Source organism: Vidua chalybeata, chromosome 21 (genome assembly GCF_026979565.1).
Source record: "Vidua chalybeata isolate OUT-0048 chromosome 21, bVidCha1 merged haplotype, whole genome shotgun sequence".
In the NCBI taxonomy this organism is placed as follows: Eukaryota; Metazoa; Chordata; class Aves; order Passeriformes; family Viduidae; genus Vidua; species Vidua chalybeata.
This window is the reverse complement of record NC_071550.1, coordinates 9743147-9762700: the sequence shown is the minus strand read 5'-3', so window position 1 is coordinate 9762700 and position 19554 is coordinate 9743147. Positions and strand designations below refer to the sequence as shown.

General features: G+C 50.1%; 1 protein-coding gene across 3 annotated transcripts in view; it reads left to right on the top strand.

Annotated features, from left to right (window-relative positions):
* The window catches only part of NSMF (NMDA receptor synaptonuclear signaling and neuronal migration factor), a 44996-nt gene extending 31453 nt beyond the window's left edge, over nt 1-13543 (top strand). For 2 of the 3 annotated variants that reach the window (XM_053962342.1, XM_053962345.1), the window contains 9 exons: nt 1462-1551; nt 3153-3274; nt 4107-4190; nt 5147-5180; nt 5795-5865; nt 6924-7003; nt 8567-8669; nt 9033-9108; nt 10861-13543. In XM_053962342.1, the coding sequence (XP_053818317.1) occupies nt 1462-1551; nt 3153-3274; nt 4107-4190; nt 5147-5180; nt 5795-5865; nt 6924-7003; nt 8567-8669; nt 9033-9108; nt 10861-10958 (758 nt within the window). In that variant the 3' untranslated portion in view covers nt 10959-13543. The remainder of the gene's footprint in view (nt 1-1461; nt 1552-3152; nt 3275-4106; nt 4191-5146; nt 5181-5794; nt 5866-6923; nt 7004-8566; nt 8670-9032; nt 9109-10860) is intronic. The other variant, XM_053962343.1, reaches the window with a different exon arrangement.
* The last annotated feature ends 6011 nt before the right edge of the window (nt 13544-19554 follow it).

The window sequence follows — 19554 nt, the reverse complement described above, 5'->3', positions numbered from 1 at the left end:
CTGCTGGCTGTCCCCTCCTGCCCTGTCCCACTGTCATCTCCACAGCTGGCCCTGGGGGAGAGTTGTCTGGTGGGAACTGAGATGATGGTGGAAAGAAGAAAGAAGAGGATCAGAGAAGAGATTGGAGCAAGGGGCAAATCAGGGAGTGTTATGCCTCACTGGGGAAGAAATCACCTCTTAGACCTGCAAAATTGCAGTTCCCTTTCCCTGGTGAAGGCAATAATCCTCCAAAACTTGGTTGGGTGACTCCCTTAGCGCTGTGAAAGTGGTGTAACCTGCTCCTGGGAGCTGAGGATTGCTCCAGAAGAGAAAGTATCTTGTTCTTCCCACCCTCTGGCCAAGCATCGTGCACAGAGTGCTCACAGCAAAGCATTGCTGAGTTCCGTTTGCATTCTTTCCTTTCTCATGTGCTGTGAGAAGTGATCAGCAAAGAGCTTGCCCTTTCATTGGCATCTGAGTTAGCACTGCCTGATGTGGACAGGACTTAGCTCTGTGAAACTCAGGCGTGCCTCTGCCTCAGGAACTCTTGGGTCATATTTTCAAAGCTTTCTTTCTGTGCACAGTAGCTAATTGCCTGGGTTTATCTCAAAGCTGAGGATGGAGATCACGTGAAGAACTGAAGATGTGGTTTGTCTCCCCAGACACCCACCCTGGCCACACTTCAGCAGGGGACAGGCTGCTCTTGTGAATTCCTGTGCTGCTGTTACTCAGTTCCCTGCTGCACACTCTGTCTGCCACCAGAAATAGGTATTAGTGCCCATAAGTGGCTGTTAATCCTGGCATAATGGCTCTCACATGGGCTTGCCAAGTCAGACGTGGTGGTTGCCAGTTCCCAGGAATTTGCCTGCGGTGCAGCCGTCTGAGCCAAGCTCCCTGGTTTGTGCTTGGGAAATGCCAGTGCAAACAATACAGCACTCCTTGGGAGGGAAAAAAGCCATGAGTAGTGCTCACAAGAGTGCAGGCAAGCAAAGGCTGAAGGATTTCCTCTTTTGCAACAAAATGTAGAAAGCATGAGCTTTCCAGAGACATCCTCTCCCTGCTGTTTGGTCCAACTCTGACTGGGATGCCAATATGAAGGGAGAAATGAGTGGAGAGCTACAGCTGCCTTCTGGCCATGCAGGTGTCATTTGCTGTGCAGTGCATATCTCTGTGAGGCCTTGGAATCTGAGCACTTACACTGGGACACTGGACTGGCCATGGTTAAATTGAGGTTTGAGCTGTATGGATTTAAGGAGAGATCATCAAGTGTTGTCCTTTTTTTGTGTTCCATGTCCCATCCTGTGCACAAGTGGGCACTTGTCTCTGCTGTGTGGAAAGGACTCACGTTTGCCAAGTGGAAGGACCAGCCCAGGGGAGTCTGTTATGTGTGGCTTTCGTGGCAATCTGCTGGATGATTGTTTGCTGGCAGCAGCAGAGGAGTTTTGGGATCTGATAATGTCGTGCTCTGGTTTTATCCTTTAGCATTTGCCGAACGGCGTGAGAGGAGCTTCAGCAGGTCCTGGAGTGACCCGACTCCCATCAAAGCTGATTCCTTCCATGACTCTCGAGAAAGTGAGTTCCGAGTCCTTTGAGCTTCCTCCTGTGGGCAAACCCTCCAGCAGTTGTTGACTGGGGTCCCACTGGAGTAACTCCTCTGTGCCCTCTGTCCTGTCTGTGATCCTTTTTTAGTTTCCTGAGATCGGAGCAGGTAACGCTCCAGGTGTATGTACCTGTCCATCTGTGTGTACCTGTATTTATTTGTAGAGCACCACTCATCCAACCTCAGATTATTGAGCAGTTGCTGAAGGGTACCCAGTGGTACAGCTCTCTTACAGCCCTGTGTTCCCATCATCCCTTATCCTCTTGGCACCAAAACAACCTCTCTGGAAACTCACCAGTCCAAGGCTGCCTTCACCATAGTGGGGCTAACGTGGCTTCCCATGCAGGAGCCCCTTCTGAGCTCTTTCCTAGCCTGGAATAGCTCAAGAGCACAGCTGATGAGATGGAGCTTGATTTCCTGCACAGGTGATAGCTTGGGGCAATCTGATCTTCATTTGGGCTGCCAGGAATCCCTCTGGGAATCCCCAGTAATGCTGCCATGTTCTGCTTGAGGGGACTGAGATGCTGTTGTGTTCATTTACAGGAAGGAATGCCAGCATCTGTATTCTTATAAATGGCTGTTTTACACAGATTTTATTGCAAGCCTGTAGGCAGGAGCTTGGTGGATATGAGTTTGCCCATGTTGAAGTGAATTTCACTAATGAAATGACCTGATCTACCAGGTAAGCGCGAGATCTGGCTCTGCTAGGTGCAGAAGACCCAGGTTGCAAGGGGAGGTGTATGAAAGGCCAGGTTCACAATATGACCCTGTTGTTTGGCAGTCTGACTCCTCCCTGCACCCTCAGCTGCCCGGAGGCGGATGGAAAAGCCATGGAAAAGCCATGGAAAAGCCGTGGTTCACACAGGCTCCGGGCACTGCCCAGTGACACTTGGACATCCCCAAAGGCACAAACAGTGGCACCTCGGTTCTATTTCCTCAGTCCAGCAACCATCTCTGTTTTTAACCTTTAATGGTCAATTATATTCCTTCCAGATGTTTTTTTCCCCAGGAGGCATTGAAGGCCAACAGGTAAGGTCGATTTGGAGAGCAAGTTCAAGTCTACTGTTGCAATATGACTGTGTTTGTTGCAGCTGTCCTCACGCACGCTCTAAGACTTCTCTGCCAGGATCAGTCTGACCAACAAGTCAGATTTTCTTTATAATCCCTGAAAAGATGTAGTCAGAGCAGTAATTACTACAAGGAGACCAGCTTTGAAGTCTTTGGACTTTTGCTTATCAGCCTGGCAGTGCTGAAGTGTAGAGAGTCTGTCTGTGTTCTGTCTCCTTCCCCATTTCTGGAGTGACAGGGTGACTGTTGTGACTTAGCATTTGAAAACCAAGCTTGGTGACTGCAAGAGTGATGAAGTTCTGTGACACGTGATGTGAGCTCTCTGTGCACTCTTCATTTGTTACATGTTTGTCTGTTTGAAGACACCAGCCCCAGAGTGGTGTCTGTCACTCTGTGGGTGACAAGAGAGCACGAGTGTCATTGCACATCTTGTGAGGAAGCTGCCAAGGCAGGATGGAGTGGGGGAGGCTGATATGCCCTTGTAATGCTCCCTGTGTTCTGGCAGGCCATGACCTTCAGGATTCCTGCGGGACTCTGGATGGTGACTTTGACTTGAACTGGGAAGCAGAAAAGGAACTTGAAGCCATGGCATGTGACGGAGAAGACTTTATTCCACCAAAAATAATGGTGAGAGTTTCCAGCTCATGCTCTGCCTGTTCTTTCAGTGCTGCTAAGTTCAGGATCTTCATGGGAAGTCTGTTGTGTAAGCACAGCCTCAGGTGTTTGTGAGACACTCAGAGATGAACCAAGACATGACATGAGTTCAGATCTGTTGTTGCTGGGGGTAGTGCATTGAAAGAAAACTAGAAGGAGGGATCTGTAGTCTAAATCAGAGCAGGACTGACACCAACACAGAACCAAGTCAGCCTGAGGCTTGTTAATCCTGAAAATAGAGAACTGAGCACCACTGCCAGCTCTGCTCCCACAGCGAGGAACTGAGGGGCCTGGAATGACAACAGAGTTCAGGCTCTGGTGCTGCTGGAGCCAGCTGAGGCTTCAGCCAGAGTTGTCAGGCACTGTCTGACACCTGCAGCCCCGTGCCTGCTATGCCTGGTGCAGGGCCAGCCCTTGGCTGGATCCTATGCAGATCCCATCAGACACTGAACACCCCCTACAGCCAAAAGGAGGTTTTGCAGGAGTGATCCTCACTGGCATACAGTCATCCATGGTGGTGCACGAGCTGCTTGCTCCATCCTCTGTGCACCCCAATCTCCCCTTCCCAGCCTGTTCCAGCCTGAGGGCAGAGCTGTGTGCTCGTGTGACACTCAGGGGCACTCGGCAGGCCTGGGGTTGCTCTGGGCTGGAAACCTTCCATTGGGATGTGGATAGACTGGGTTAGCTGCTACCTCGAGTCACACCTGAGACCAGCTGAACAGGGCACTATTTTATGGCCTTTGTGCTTCTGTCCAGACTCTACTGCCTTCTCCTCATGCTGTTGCACCTTTTTTCCCCTTTGCAGCTCATTTCTTCCAAGGTGCCCAAAGCAGAGTATGTCCCAACAATTATCCGCAGGGACGACCCCTCCATCATCCCCATCCTCTACGTAAGTATATCAGACACTTTTTTCTTTCCCTAGTTCCTGTTAGGATGACTCCAAAATGCTGATGTGATTTGGAGAAGCTGTCAGGAAGGGACTGGGGGTGTGTTGAACCCAGCTTTGGGGTCTGGGGTAGCTTTGTGGGGGCTCAGGTCTAGGTGCAACAGTCAAGTGGGGTGAAAATGGCTCTGGGCTCTGCAGGCCCAGCCAAGCTGTGTGGGAGGATTATCAAGGGAAGGCAGGGCAGGCATTGCCAGGCTTAGGGCTCCTCCTTATGCTCAGCCTTGGGATAAGCAGCACTCAGAGCTCAGCAGTGAACCAGCGACCCCATCACCCCCCCGTGCAGTGGGGCATCCCTGTCAGTCATTCATTTAACTCTGACTTTTCCCTGGGAGTCCGGCCTGAGCAGGTGTCTGAAACAGCAGTGAGGAGTCATGGGTTTCTTTTTCTAATCACTTAATTTGCAAGGGAAGGTGGGAATGGGAGCCCATCAAGACCACTGCCAGTGTGCAGCAGGCAGTGCTGCTGGGGTTTAGCCTTGCTGCTCTTGTCTCTCTTCCTCGGAGGATTGTTCCGTGGTCCTGATGACCCTGCTGTGGCAGAGGCAGCTGTGTTGGGAGTGCAGCTGTTTGTCAGCCACCTTGGACAGGGGTAAAGCCAGAGTCTGGCTGCAAAACACAGGCAAACAGGCATTGCTGATGTTGACTGCATCTGAGGGACAGTCTGTGCTTTGGATGTGTCTGCAGGCTTCAACTTTGGGTGGATTTAATCTTCATGGACTGTTCAGTCTTCAGGTTCTGTGCCGAAATGTGATTTAGGGTGAGGGTTACTGCTGCTGTGACCAGCAGCCATCAGCTGGTGTAAACGTGCTCTTAAAGCATCCTTGGAATGGGATTGTGTGATTATTAGGGAGCTGGTGGAGTGACAGTGAACCTTTATATATCTTCTGTCTTGGTTTCCAGGACCATGAACACGCCACCTTTGATGACATCCTGGGTACGTGAGTGTTGCCCCCTTTTCTTATCTCCTGCCCATTGCAAATGTAACCATCAATATTTAAGTCACTCAGCTGCCCTGTGCTTCAGCTGCCACTCACAGAGATGTTTTTGTCACCCCAGTGACCCCTTACAGTCAGTTGGCTGCTCTTGGATGTGCTGCTGTAATAAACATTCACTTCTGTGGCCTGTTTTCTGTGCTAAACTCATGCTTTGTGGCAGGGAAACTGAGGCACGAGGCAGCATGTGCCTGTTCATTGTACCTGTGATGGGGAGTGGGAGCAGTGACAGAGGCCCAGGAAGGCTGGGGCTGCTCTGGAGCTGTGGTCACTACAGAGCAGTGTCTGGTGCTGTTTCATCCCTTCTCTCCCCTGTCACCTGCTGACATTTCCTGCGCCCACAGCATCCTTGGTACTGAGCACCCCTGCCAGCTTCCTGCCCTCAGGCCTAAGTGTAAAGAAATAAAATTAATTTTGAACTTTGTCCATGGTTCATATTTTCCAACACATTTTGGGGTTTTGTTTTTTTTTTGTTTTGTTTTGTTTTGTTTTTTTTTTGTTTTGTTTTTTTTTTTTTGTTTTGTTTTGTTTTGGTTTGGTTTGGTTTTTTTTGCAGAGGAAATAGAGAAGAAACTGAACATTTATCGGAAAGGCTGCAAAATCTGGAAGATGCTGATATTTTGCCAGGTACATGAAAGTTGTTAAACACTTGGGTGATTTGTTACAAATTTGTTGTTTTCTGTGGGAAAAGTGACATAGAGGAACCAATATTCCAAAGTCATCTTCCATTAAAGTCGCTGCCAAGGCACAGCTTTCACTTCCCATTTCCCAGACATGGAGCAGTCTCAAGCTGCTGTGACAGCAGGAAATCACAACTGATTTAGTGAGGCCAAGTCAAGAGCTGGGCTGATTTTCTCAAGGAACCCCAGACAAACCAGCATCAGCACTGACCTAGAAAGGATTCCAGAGACAGGAACAAGCACTTGCAGTGTCATAGTTACGGTTTCCATCCAGCTTCAGTGTGACAGTGACAGTGGTGTGTGTTGTGGGCCAGACTGGCAGGTGGCTCAGCTGGGAGCTGGAGACCAGAGGATGCAGGAGAAGGGTCAGGCTGGAGCTGTGGCTGGGACAGTCCTGGATTGGGGGTTGCTGGGGATTTCCTTCCCAAGTTTGCTGTTCCTCATGGTGGTCAGCTGTGGGCTTTCCCAGCAGCTGTGCCATGAGAAGTGAGGGAGGTGACCTGACTTAACTCCCTCCACGTGCCCAGTGCTGCAGAGGAGCAGTTTTGCTACACACTGATGTGGGGATTGTGACTTTTAATGTTCCTGGTGTTGTGTCAGTCTGTTCATGCCTCCTGCTGCCCAAGTCCAGTTCCTCTGCAGTGCCAGCCCTGGCCTGCGGTCCCTGCTGTGCTCAGCTTCTCCTCTGCCCACCCCTAGCATCCCCAAGTGACAGGGACTTTCTAGTCTTCCCTATTACTCTCCAGCCACCCACAATGGCGTTTTTAATCTATTATTGTGCCTTTCTAGAGTGATGTGGGCACGGAACAGCAAAAACCAGAGAATCCAGCCCCCAGCACGCTGCCCGTGTGTGGATTCCCTGAGCGTGTCCGCAGTGCAGGGCTGTCCTGCTCCCTTGTGGCACTTCTGGGAATGGCTGGGCAGGACAGGAAACACATCCAGGGTTTGTTTCCTCAGGGCCTGTGCAAAGGGGTTTCCATCTGTCTGTCTGTCTGTCTCTTGCAGGGAGGCCCCGGGCACTTATACTTGTTAAAGAACAAAGTCGCCACTTTCGCCAAAGTGGAGAAGGAGGAAGATCTGATCCTGTGAGTGGCTGTGTTGTGTTCTGGGCTTGCATGGTGTTTCTCTGCTGGATTTGCTCAATGTTTGTGGCACATGGTGGAGCAGGAGAAGTAAAGGGAGCTGGGGTGGCTTGGTCAGGGGATGAGGAGGCTGAGGAGGCACTGAATAGCATCTGACAGCTCACTCAGGGGTGACAGCAACGGTGGCAGAGCTGAGCTCATCCCTGGAGTGCTGCAGCCCTGTCCCCAGGAGATTTGCACTTCTGTCTGCTTAGTGTCTCTGTGGATAGAGACTGTCAAAAAAGGAGGAAAAAAAATTTCTTCTACTAAAAACAACTCTGCTGACCAGAAATGAGAACATGCACCTCGAGCCTCTGGTGCTGTGATACCATTGCTAAGCTGGTGACTATGGCAGAAATCCAGGGTGTTCCCCCACAGCTGACTCTGGCCAGGGGGAAATGGAATTTGTCTCTGCAAAGCCTGCTCAAAGTCCAGCCTGTTACTGAGGAGGCTTTTCACTAACATGCCAACCTTCAGCTGGGAGTGCTGAGCAATTTTGCTGCTCCTTGCAGAGAGTAAAGCTTTGCCTGTTTTGCTGCCTACTCGCTTGTGCTGGCTCAAACTTGCTTGGCTAACAGAGCCTGGCTGTGGGGGAGAGGATGTACACCAACCTGTTCCTACACAACTTTTTGTTGGCATGAGAACTGAGTATTAAAATCAACATCTGCTCAGCAATCTCATGCCTTGGCATAAACACTGGCTGTGGAATTCTCCAGCACGTGTGCATATCCACAATTCTGAGCACATCCCAGGCATAGCTGCTCCCAAGCTGATAAATCAGGGCTCTGCAGAAAGTTGTGAACACACAGCTGAAAGTTTGAGAGCTTGGAAGTGAACGTCTCCATCCAGCTTGTGTGTTCCTGGGAGGCAGTGCTGAGGAAAGCTGAGGCTGTAGTCTGGTTGGAACACCCATGGAGGAATTTCTGGGCTTTAGAGCCCCCCAGAGTTGCTCCAGCCCTCTGCCCAGGGAAGGGGGTCGTGTTTCACATCCCTCAGGCACCAAGTCCCTGGTCACAGTCACTACACATCAAGGGGGGGTGGCTGGGAGCAGCACCAAGCACGGGCTGACATGGAGCTGCCTGGGCTGTATTGTCTCGCTCAGAACAATCTCTCCAGCTGTTCCCTGCTGATTTCATGCCCTGGAAATGAACCAGTGCACTGATAACCCTCATGTTCAGAAAGGGCAGTTGTTGATAGAAATGGGAGAGAGGAAGCTGGAGGGGATGCTTGGTGACACTGTCACTCCAGAAGCACTCCTGGGGGACTTTACTCCCTTCTCCTCACCTTGGAGCTCCCTGGCTCGATGGACTGTTCCTCCTTCTCTGCCACATGACTTGGACCTGCTCCTCAGGCCCTGGCTCTGCTCTTGTTATTCCTTATCTGGGATCCAATGGCTCTTCCTGAGCAGTTTCCTGCCCAGGACACAAACCTTGGGCCCTGTGTGAGTGCTGTGTGCACACATCCTTGGCATTAATCATGCTTATGAGGAGAGATTTTTTTTCTAATGATGTGTTCCGTTTTTTTCAGCTTCTGGAAGAGGTTGAGCCGGCTGATGAGTAAAGTCAATCCTGAACCAAATATCATCCACATCATGGGCTGCTATGTTCTTGGAAACCCCAATGGGGAGAAGGTAGGAGCTTGTGGGTCACCCCTGGAAGGTCTGCTGGGCCCAGGTAGGCCAGAGTCACACTGGGAGCTCTAAACCTGCTTCTTCTGCTGGCTGGGAATGTGCTGCTGTCCTGTCCTGTGGGTGCTGTGAGTGGGAGAACCCTCTGGACTGTGGGGCAGGGGAGGAAGGATTAGTGATGTGCAGGACAAATAACTGAACCTTTGAGGAGAACAGTTGTTCAAAGCACTTGGTTTATTTATTTACTGGTGAGATGGATGTTTTAAAGAACATGGGTGGAAGGTTTTCCAGAAGAAAGATGGGCAGTGCTTTGCTCAGGAGTCATAACTGTTTTCTGCTGTTAACTCTGATATGTTTTCCTTTCAGCTATTTCAGAATCTGAAAAACTTAATGAATCCTTATAGGGTTGCCTTTGAGTCTCCACTTGAACTATCAGCTCAAGGTAATTTATTTCCTGTACAAAGACACATACACACACACACACACACCTTGCTAACCAGTCTGCCTCCTTTGGGGGACATGTTCATTAAAAAGCAGTTTTGACTCCCTTAAGTCCTGCCATGGTCTTTGTTTTGCTTGTAACCACCTTGTGTAGTTCAGCTGCTGCCCCTGGCTTTCCCCTTGCAGTTCCTGCATATGTTCACATTTCAAATGCCCTGTTTGTTGTGCCTGAGGCCTCTCCCAGGATCCTGGCAATGCAAAGGAGACAGCTTTCCAGGCTGAGTGTAGGAGAATGCATCATTATTAGGGCATGGGGAGTCTGTGGGGAAAATGCACATGGAGCAGAACCTTTTCTGCAGCCAGGTGTGCTGGGGTCTCTTCTCCAGAGCTGAAACCACTGGCACCAAGTGAATTGTGTCAGTAAGCAACTGGGATATGGCCCATCAGAACCATTTTACAGCTCAGTATGCTGGCCCTTTTCCCTTTTTTTTTTCCTGTAGCTCAAGATATTTCAAGAAGCTACAAGATTTTTCCTATTCACTGGTCAATGTCAGTAATTCACAGTGCAGTTTCACAAGTGACAGATTCTGAATTTGCCCATGTTCTTTTATCTTTGCTGTAGTTCTTGGCCAGTAAAACCATGCTGGATTCACCTGTAGGCACTCCTCTGCTGCCCACAGCTCTGGTCTCAGCACTGATGGGTTTTTCTTACCTCCCTTCACCCTCAGGAATGTGCAGGAGTTGAGCACATTGCTGCTCAAGAGTGCAGAGCTCACAGAATCACAGAGTTCATAGAATCAAAGAGTCACAGACTGGTTTGGGTTGGAAGGGACCTTAAGGATCCCCCTGTGCATGCTCAGTTCAGCTGCACACAGTGCCTGCACAGGTCCCAGAGCAAACACGCTTGGATGTGTCCAGGAGCAGCTTGCAGGGAAATTCCTGGGTCTGTGGGCAGCTCAGCAGGCCAGGCAGTGGTTCTGTGTGCAGGCATTAGAGCAGCTGAGCTTTCAGGAGGCTGGGCTGAAGAATACGTCTGAATTTATCCCCTTGATCAGTCTGGGATGTACTAAGAGTGTACCCTTGTAATCCTTTGCAAAGTCATCTAAAACTAATCTTAATCAGGCCTCACAAGTGAAAATCCCCTCCTTGAGCCCTGTCTGAGTGCAGGGTTGTTTGCCCTTGTGTTTTCAAATGCACCTCCTGGCTGTCTGTGAGACCCCCTTCAGTCAGAGGGGCTGGGGGGCACAGCTGGCACTGGTGTGTGCTGTGAGCTCGTTGCTGGGAGCACAGACAGGAGCAGGACAGGGTTGGCCTGGTCATTTAAAAGAATACGTATTTTTTTAATTTGAATTTTCAGTGTTAATTATTTTTAGTGTTTCTTTACAAGGAGTTAACTCTTGGTTTACAGCCTCTGAAGTCCCTGTGCCTCATGCAGGCTGTGGCTGATCATCTCCAGCCCCCAGCTTCCCTCAGCCCTCAGAGCAGAGCGGTCAAAGTCTGGAGACAGACTTCGTGCTCAGTTCCTGTCCCCGGGGACAAGCCCTGCCAAAGGATTGCAGGGAGCTGTTCATGGTTGAGGAGATCTAAAGAGATGTTTGTTTCTCACGGGCCCCTGCACGTGCGCAGTGTCAGCGTGTGCCGTGGATGGGTCCCTGTGCCCACGGTGGGGCTGCGGGTTTGTGCTGCTGTGTTCTGTCACCTCTGCCTCGTGCTCCTTTCAGGGTGTGACCCCTCTGCCTCGTTTCACTTCTAGGTAAGCAAATGATTGAGACTTACTTTGACTTCCGCCTTTACCGCCTCTGGAAGACCCGCCAGCACTCCAAACTGTTGGATTACGATGACATTTTATGAGCTGGAGAAGACTTTGCAAGAGGAAGCTCATCACCAGTGTCCAAGAAGTCATGCTTTATTGCAGAGAGACTTTTTTATTGGCACAGGGAGCCCTTCACAGCCCTACAGGAGGCAGCAGTGCTAAAGGGAGGGAAGGAGGAGCCCTCGGAAGTGTCGGCAGGAAAAGTCTCCTGGGCCAAGAGAGACTGGAGGGAAGGGGGTGACAGTGACACCTCGCTGGCCTCAGTCCGAGCCGTGCGGCCTCAGGAGGAGCTGTGTGAAACGAGGACAGGATGGAGTTCCTGGCAGAACTGAGCTGTTTTGGGTCAGAATGGGCCAGATTTGATTCCAGGTCCTTTTAAAGACTTTTGAAGCTCAGGTTTTCTTACAAAAAAAACCACAAACCCAATTAACCCATGCACTACAGCGAAGAAGTCACCAGAGCACAGAGGAAGCAGGGGGTTGTCGTGGTGGGACTTTCTGTGCTGGGAGTCCTGGAGAGCAAGGACTGCTACACCTACTCCTGCAAGCTTAGAGCAAGATGATCCCGTTTCCATGTGAATATATACTGGGATATAGAATTGATATCTTCTTTTTTGTTCATTTGTTTGTTTTGTTTAATAGAAAATAAGTGCAATTTTTATAGCAAGGGAGGGGGTAAAATCCCTCCTGATATTCAATTAGTTAAAAATAACACACCATAACCAATAGATGAGGTATTTTTGGTCTGCTTGAAAATATATTCAGAATGGTAATATATCTTCTGTAGACATATTTAATCACCAGCAAACATGGTTTTAACATAAGTTAGCAGACCCTGCATGTCTGCTGCATTGGTTTGGTTCCTTTCAGAGTAGCTGTGCTGCACTACCTGTACGTGCTCTCACGAATGTGTAGTTCTCCTCCAGTTAGCCACAACTTCATTACTTTATATTTTGCTGCTTGCAAAACTATGGAAGTTTAGTTTTGCTGAAATACTTTAGGTTAGAAACACGGGACCTGGCTGGGAAGCCTCCGTCAGGCTCGCTTTGGTATAAAAATGAATTAGAAATTAATAGCCATGGTAATTAATTGTTCATGCCAGTGTTTTGCTGTGTGTTGGGAGAGGAGCTCTCTTCCTGTGTGGAGACCCCTCTGAGGGGGCTGAGCACTGAGGCATTTGGGAGAAATCCTTCTGGAGGGACACAGCACAGGCTTGGAGCATGAGTTTGACTCTTCCCTGTTCACTTGATTGCCAGTTGTTTGTGCATAACCCAGCCCTTTTCCCCTGACCTGTTTCTTGGTCTGAGCTGCTCACCCCTTCCTGTGTAGGACAGAGAAAACCCCAGGCTCTGTCAGAGCAGCCTGAGAGCCCAGGTCTGTACTTGATATTTGATGGTACCTTTTGGAATATTTATTTTGTTTGGTTAGGTAAGAGGGTGCTTTTTCGGTTTTGGGAATGGGGCTTTTTTCACATTCTGCTGTCCTTTCAGGGCACAAATAGTACTTCACTGGCAATTCTGGGAGGTGACACAAGTTATTTCTTTTACAAGCAAAGGAAGTAACAGGGAAGGATTACCTTATTTTCCTGATCTCCTGGTATGTCAAATTTGTTGATTGTGAAGTGAAGGAAAATACATGTACAAATCTTCTTTTAACTACTTACAAAGAGAACTTGGTGTTCTGATCTGTAGAGTCCTCCTTCCCCTGTGCCATACCTGTGGTTGTGATTTTGGGGAGAGCTGACTAGAACTGCTGAACCCTTTACATTTAGAGCAGTTTTATAGCAAAACTTTTGAAGAAATAATGTATATACAGTAAGGAGAGGAATGGGTGGAGAGAGGTAGTTTAAAGTCACTGAAAGCCACACAGACAGGTGTGGGCTGTTGCCTCCCTCAGGCTGGGAGCTTTGGTAGCCATGTCTCATCCCTGGACTCAGTCAGGTTTGCCAGACTTACAGTGAAGGGGAGAACAGGCACCAGTCTGTAGCTTTTGGAAGAAAATGCCAGATATAAAGGAAAAAGAACACCGAATTTATGCCAATTACTGTTTAACATTGGAGCTTCTACCAACTCTGAGGTGAGAGGTGGGAGCCAGAGGTGCACTGAAAGCACAAAGTCATGTTATCTGGAGAAGGAAATGGTTGTGGGAGGATTAAAATGCTGACACAAAACTCTCTCCCTTTCTGACCCTTTTACCTCCTAACTGGAGACAGGCAAACTGTTCTTCCTTTCTCAAATCCCAATTCAGTGAACTTGGTAGCATGAATGTAGCATTGTGCAACTATTGAAAATCATATTTAACCCCCAAAGGGCCCATTTATGTATCCACTTGAGCGATTTCTCTGTAGAATTGTTGTATATCCTCACTGACCACTTGTACGTGGGGTGCAAAGTAGAAGGTAGATTGTACAGTAATTTCTGTGTTGGAATGGACACTGTGGACCGTTCTCCTGGTGCAGTTTATGGGATATGACAACTGATGAATGCATTTCCCTCCAAAGATCTATATTCCTCATACCTTGTGATGTTTATGACATGAACATATTTTTTCCTTTGTAGCATTCATATGCCTAAAGAGATGAAATTCTCTCAGAGCTGTGACTGGAATAGAGTTGTGATGTTTGATGTCCTGTGTGCAGCAGCATCCTTGGAGTTAACCACTGGTGACAGAGGAAAACACTTTTATTCCCCTTTTTCACTAGTGGAGTTTTTCAGGTGGCTGCTGGAAAAGGAAGGGGTTAGCAGAGGCAAATAAAAATTGTAATTATTTAAACTTTAGAGGTAAAAATAGAGCCTGGAACTTCCTCAGTGAGACCAGCCTGTAAAGGATGAGCCCAGTGTGGTCCCAGCCACGACAGCTCCAAGGCCCTGTGCGTTCCTCACCCCCTGTGCTCCTGCAGCATCCCCTGGAGGTTCTGGGACTCCCTCAGTGCCCTGCCCGGGGCAGCTGTGGCTGCTGGGCACACAGGACAATCTGCCATTCCACTCCTACCTGTTCCTTCAGCTCTCAGCACCCTGCTCTCGGGGTGTGTCTGAAACCGGTTCTCTCCTGTGCCGCCGGCAGTTCCGTGTGCCTGGGCTGGGTGAGGGGTGAGCAAAGAGCAGCTCCATCCTCAGTGCCCTGTCCCAGCAGGGAACTGCTGCTGCTCTCTGCTCTGGAACTGCCTCCAGCAGGGGCAGGAGAGTGGGCACACCTGCTTCACTTGAAGAGAAGCAGATTAAACCCAGATGGCTGAACTGGGTGCCAGCCCTGGCTGTTCACCAGCTGTGGGTGGAGTTTGTGCTGCCCTTGCTGAGGCAGAGTTGGATGTGACCGCCAGCCCGTGCCTGGCTAAATGTGTTATCACACCTGTTAAATGTGATAAATGTGTTATGGCCCAGGCTGGCAGTGTCACCTCCAGGAGAGGAAGGTGGCAGGAAGGGCCTCAGCTGTCCCAGCCCTGCTCCTCAGCCTGGCTCAGTGCTGGGAGTACCCGAGGATGTTCTCTGGTGCCTGCAGGGAATGTTCACTCAGCTGGAGAGGCCTGGGGGATCATAGGCTCTGTGGATGTGGCACTTTCAGAGAGGCTTTTCTCTTTTCCTCTTGTTTGGCTGGGAAGGAAAGGGAAGAAGAAAATTCAAGTTACCCATGGGATACAGAAATAGGTAGAAACAGATAAAACTTTTTGCACCTCTGCTCATGCTGCAGCCACCAGCTTTCCTTTGCAGCTGACCTCCAGGCCTGGGGTGGGAAACACGAATTCCCAGATAATCCCTTCCTGTGTTAAAAAAAAAACAAAAGCAGAAAAATCCTTGTAGCTCCAGCAAAACATCTGACTGCAAAAGGTACCCAGCCAGCTCATCCTGCCTGTGTGAGGACTCTGCTGTGGGATCCCACCTGCTCCCACCTCTAGAGCCACCAGAGCCAGCGGAGGGGCTCGGCCTCTGTGCAGGAAAGTCCAGGAAGGAATTTATTCTTCATTCCTCAGCCTGGACTTGCTCCCTGGAGCTCAGCACAGGGTTCCTGCTTCCAGTGGTGTGTCCATGTGCTCCCGTGTCCTCACCCCCATGCTCTGTCCCCAGCTCTGGGGGGATGTTCCCTGTGCAGGGAAGTTGAGCTGGGATGTGGTGTCCGGCTGCGTGAGCACCGCTCGGGATCCTGGCACAGACCCACCCCACCAACAGCTCCTGCTGCTCCTGCCTTGCTGACCTGGGCCTGGCAGTTCCTGTTCCCAGGCTCTGCTGGCAGAGCTGCTCGGCACCCTCAGCAGCACAAGTGGGTTGGCTGAAGGAATGGAAAATGCTGGTTATAAACAGCCAGCCTGGTGGATCTGGGAGTGAGACTGTGTCCTTAATCCCGGCCCCATTCTTAACCCCACTGGAGGTGGAATGCCAGGCTCACTCTGCTCTCTTAGTCTACATGTAAACATTCAGCCCCTCACAAGCTGGTTTGAGCCACACTTGGATATAATTCATGTCTTAGTCCAGGATAAGATATGTTACTGTATGAGTGAGAAAATCCTTCCAGGGCCCTTCCAGTTAGCACCTGCTGGCAGAACCCTCCACCAGGGATGTGCTGGGCCGTGCCCTCCTTCCCAGGGAACCGGCCCCCACTGCCAGGTGGGCTCAGGTAAAGCTCAGCTCAAGTCAAGCTGAGTTGCTCTGTGCTCTGGGTTTTGCTGTGCCGGTCCCTGGAGCTAGGGACAGCCCTTCCTGGGGATCCCAGTGTCCTCCCAAGGGCTATTGAGTGGTGATACCATTTTCCACATCATCTGTAAAGACTTTGTGATCCTGTATTTTGTCCCACTGACTACAGCCTATCCCTGGCTTTCTGCATCTTCCATGGAAGTGTTTTTAAATTCTCATTCTGGAAACACAAGCCAAAGTCAACTGGAAACTGTTACTGGCAAGTCAGCCTGTTAATGATCTCCTCTGTGGGAGCTGAGGGAGTAAATGGGTGTTTTAACGGCCATGACCCTGATTGGGATCATTGTTATTCCCAGGTGGTCCTGCTGTGTCATGGGCACAGTTAATGGGGGCAGTGCATGATCCATCAAAGAGCACCAGGAACCAGCAGCAGCTTTGGTTCAGAAGGAACTTCAGCCCAATTTACTGCCAGTCAGTGTGAAAAATGTAAAGACTGAAAGGAATAAACATTGTGGACATTAAATGTAAAGAATCCATCTGAAGAGAAACTACATTGCTTTTTTCCATAAATGTTTAGTAAATATTAAAGAACTAATGCAACCTAATAATTTTTTCACGGTATTGTATTGCTTTTAGAGTATCCATAAAAGTGACAGAGGTAAGGACAGATAAGACCCATCACAGGTTGTCGCCCTGTGTTCCAAGAATTGGGATAATTACTCAGTTCTTTGGGCATTCCAAGCTTCCTTATCTCAGCATGCCAGTGGCCTGCTGATAATCACAGCAGGAGTGTCCTATAAACCTTTAGCAGGAGGAGCCTCTCCACCTGCACTGATGAGCTGAGAGAGACCCCCAAGCACCTTGTGCAGCCATGTGCCGGTCCTGTGTCCCCAGGTGCTGGTCCCATGTCCTGGGGTGGCCCCTACTGTGCTTTTTCCCCTCTCTACCCTTGGGTACAGCCCCTGCCCTGCTCCCCACTCTCCTCCCAGGGCTGCAGGGATGTGTTGGGTTGTACCTGGGGAATGTTTCTCACCTGGGTGACTGAGCTGCTGCTGAGGCTGTGGACTGTTCACTGGACCAGGGACTGCTCAGTGCCACCATCCCCTGGTCTCTGGCTCAGGACCAGCTCAGATGCACGTTGGGTGGATTCAAAAAGCTTGAGTGAAAAGTGGGGGGGTTATGAGATAATTGGCTTCTAAATTGTATTTTTAGTGCTAATTCTCCATTGCAGCAATACAGACCCACCTACAAGGTGCTGTAAAGGTGGAGCTGGTGCAGAGCTGGGAATTCAAGGACAGGGATCTTTGCCCTTACCTTTGGAATGCCCTAAAAACCTCAGAGATAAACACAGACAAGTGAGGCCCCTGAGCAGGGATCCTGCTCCCTTGCTGTGCCCCTGTGCTTAGACCTGACTTTGCTGGGGGTTCAGGGTGGCTGAAGGAGCCGAGCGGGTTTGATGTTCCTCATCCCAGGGAACCAGGCTGGAGTCATACCCAAACGTGCTGAATGGGCTGTAGCTTTTTCTGCTGTGTATTTCCTGTTGTTCTTTAATAACACTATTCCTGGAACTGGGGTGACTTCAGTTGTGATACCAAGCAACAACACAACCTTAGCTCTCAAGGGCTGGGAGCCAGCACCCTTTTGGAATCTTTTTCCTCTTGGAGTTCAGGCACCAGTTTTCATTTCCAGCTCCCTTTGCTTCTGCAGAGTGAGGGAACATCAGCAGCTTTCTGAAAAAAAAAAACCTCTGTGCCTGAGTAGCAAGGAGGAAAGGAGACAGTGACAATGGGTCTGGTAAATGTGGAGGAGGATAGGTTATGACCAGTAATGCCCCTAAACTCTGAGGTTGAGCAAGTTTCTTTCACCTTTCACAGAAAAAGAAGCAATGTTACCCAAATAATGGGGGGAGCCCCAGGCCACTTCAGTGGAACTGATCAGTTGACAAACCTTGTAAAAATAAACCACTGCTGATTCTGCCTCTGCTCTCTGTGGAGTTCAGAGGGAGCTGCTCCTTTCCCAAACCCAGCTCGAGTGCAGGGCAGTGTGGCTGCAGCCATCTGTGCTGGCTCCACACAGACCTGCCCGGCACATCCTTGCTCTCCCATCCCAGCAGGAAGCTGAAGGCACAGCAGGGGCAAAAGGAGCTGGAAATGCTGGGCCTAAGAGAGCCCTGGAGCTGGAGACCCCAACCCAGGACATGCTGGTTTGGAGCCAAAATGGTCTTGAAGCTAATGGAGAGTTTTGAAAACAAAGACTGTGCTCTCCCAGGTCTAGGTGGGCCCTGGAGCAGCAGGCTGGCTCCTTGGAAAAGCGAGAAGGAGGTTACAGTGACCCCAGCACCCTCGCTGTGGTTTCTGGCTGCTGCTGCTGTCCAGGGCTGGGGCCAACCCTGCCTGACTCAGGAGCCCTGTGCCATCTCTGCTGCCTCGGCTTTCTCTGGGGCTCTGCTGCTTTGTGTGGGATAACCAGGCCTCAAGTACACAAATGTTTCTAGGGCTAAAGACATGATTTAATAAAAAGAGACATTTCTGGGAAAGCTGGTTTTTTTCTCGTTTGTTTTTGTTGTTATTGTCATTCTCTGGCTGAGTTTATGAACCCAGGAAATGGCACTTGGCAGATGCTGTGTGAGGGAAATTATGTGTGATGAGGCTGTGGTGCAGGTGAGGGACCTGCACCACAGGACAGGCAATGGGCACCTCTGCATGGCAGCAGCTGAACACACAAGAGCAGAGCTCATGAGCGACAAGAGGCCCAGATACAGCTAAAAAGGGAGAAAAGCAAAAAAGCAAAAAATCCTGATAATTTAAACAAGGGACCATCTGAGAGCCACAAATCCGGTCATGGGGATAGGACAGGGATAGTTCCGAGTGATTCAGGTTCCAGCAGCATCTTTGGCTTAGTGAGCATGGGGTGCTAAGGAATTTAGAGCGCATTAGGGATTGTGCCTCTTCCTGGGAGGAAGGCTAATCCCTGAGCACCCTCCCAGACACAGAAACAGAGCCCTGGAGAAATCCAAGGGAGGTTAAAGGCCTGGTAATCCCCCTGGGGAAAACAGAACGGCTCCAAAACAGCACGTCCCCAGGAGGGCAGAAGGCAATGAAATGAATTCTGATAAACCACTTTCTCTCCCACGGGCCTGTTTGAGTGAACTGCCAAAGGGAGCGGCCCTGGCTTGAACTCCCAGCTGCAATTTTCCCCTTATCTCCAATGCTGACAGTCACCTGCATGATCATCTTCTGATAGATGTGGTAAGTGCAGCCCCTCAGCACAAAGAGAAACAGGCTGGACAGCTCTGTCATTCGAGCCATTTTTCTTCAGCCCTGGGATCTCAGCCTCCTTTTCTCCATCCTCCCCATTTGGGGATATTCTCCATGTGCCAACACCACAATGAGGTGGGATGTGCCATATTTGCCTCAGCTGTGTGACAGATAACAGAAATCACCTTTAATCCCTCACCACCCATTCATAGCCTTGTGGCACCACTGGTACCTGGAGGGCTTGGTGCCCAGAAAGATGGTCTTGATTCTTATCCTTTATCCTGGAACCATTCCATGTGTCCTGGTTTTAAATCAGCACCATGAGGTACAAAGTCAAATTTGCTGGAGATTCCCAGTTACAAGGGATTACTTTTCCCTGTTGCTTCTTCCCTCTCCCTTGGTGCTCAGTTGCAGGCAGTCGGTGATGGACACAAACTGGAGTGGGAACTGTGTAAGGGCCTGAGCTTAAGGTGCAATCACACAGAGTCGTGCTGGGCCCTGCTCTCTCCCTGTCCCCCCGTGCCCTGGCTGTACTTGGGGCTGTTCCTCAGACCCAGCCCCTGTCGTGCCGTATCTGCCTCCTCCTCTTGCAGCTCCGCAGCCGCATCAGCCGTGCCCCGGCTCTGTCTGTGCCCCGCGGTGGCACTTTGCCATCACAGCCTCCCGGTGCTGGCCCCTGTCATCATCACACCTGGGTTTTGTAATCGAGCATTCCCTCTTGTGCCAAAATAGGAGCGGGATTCCCGGGAGCCT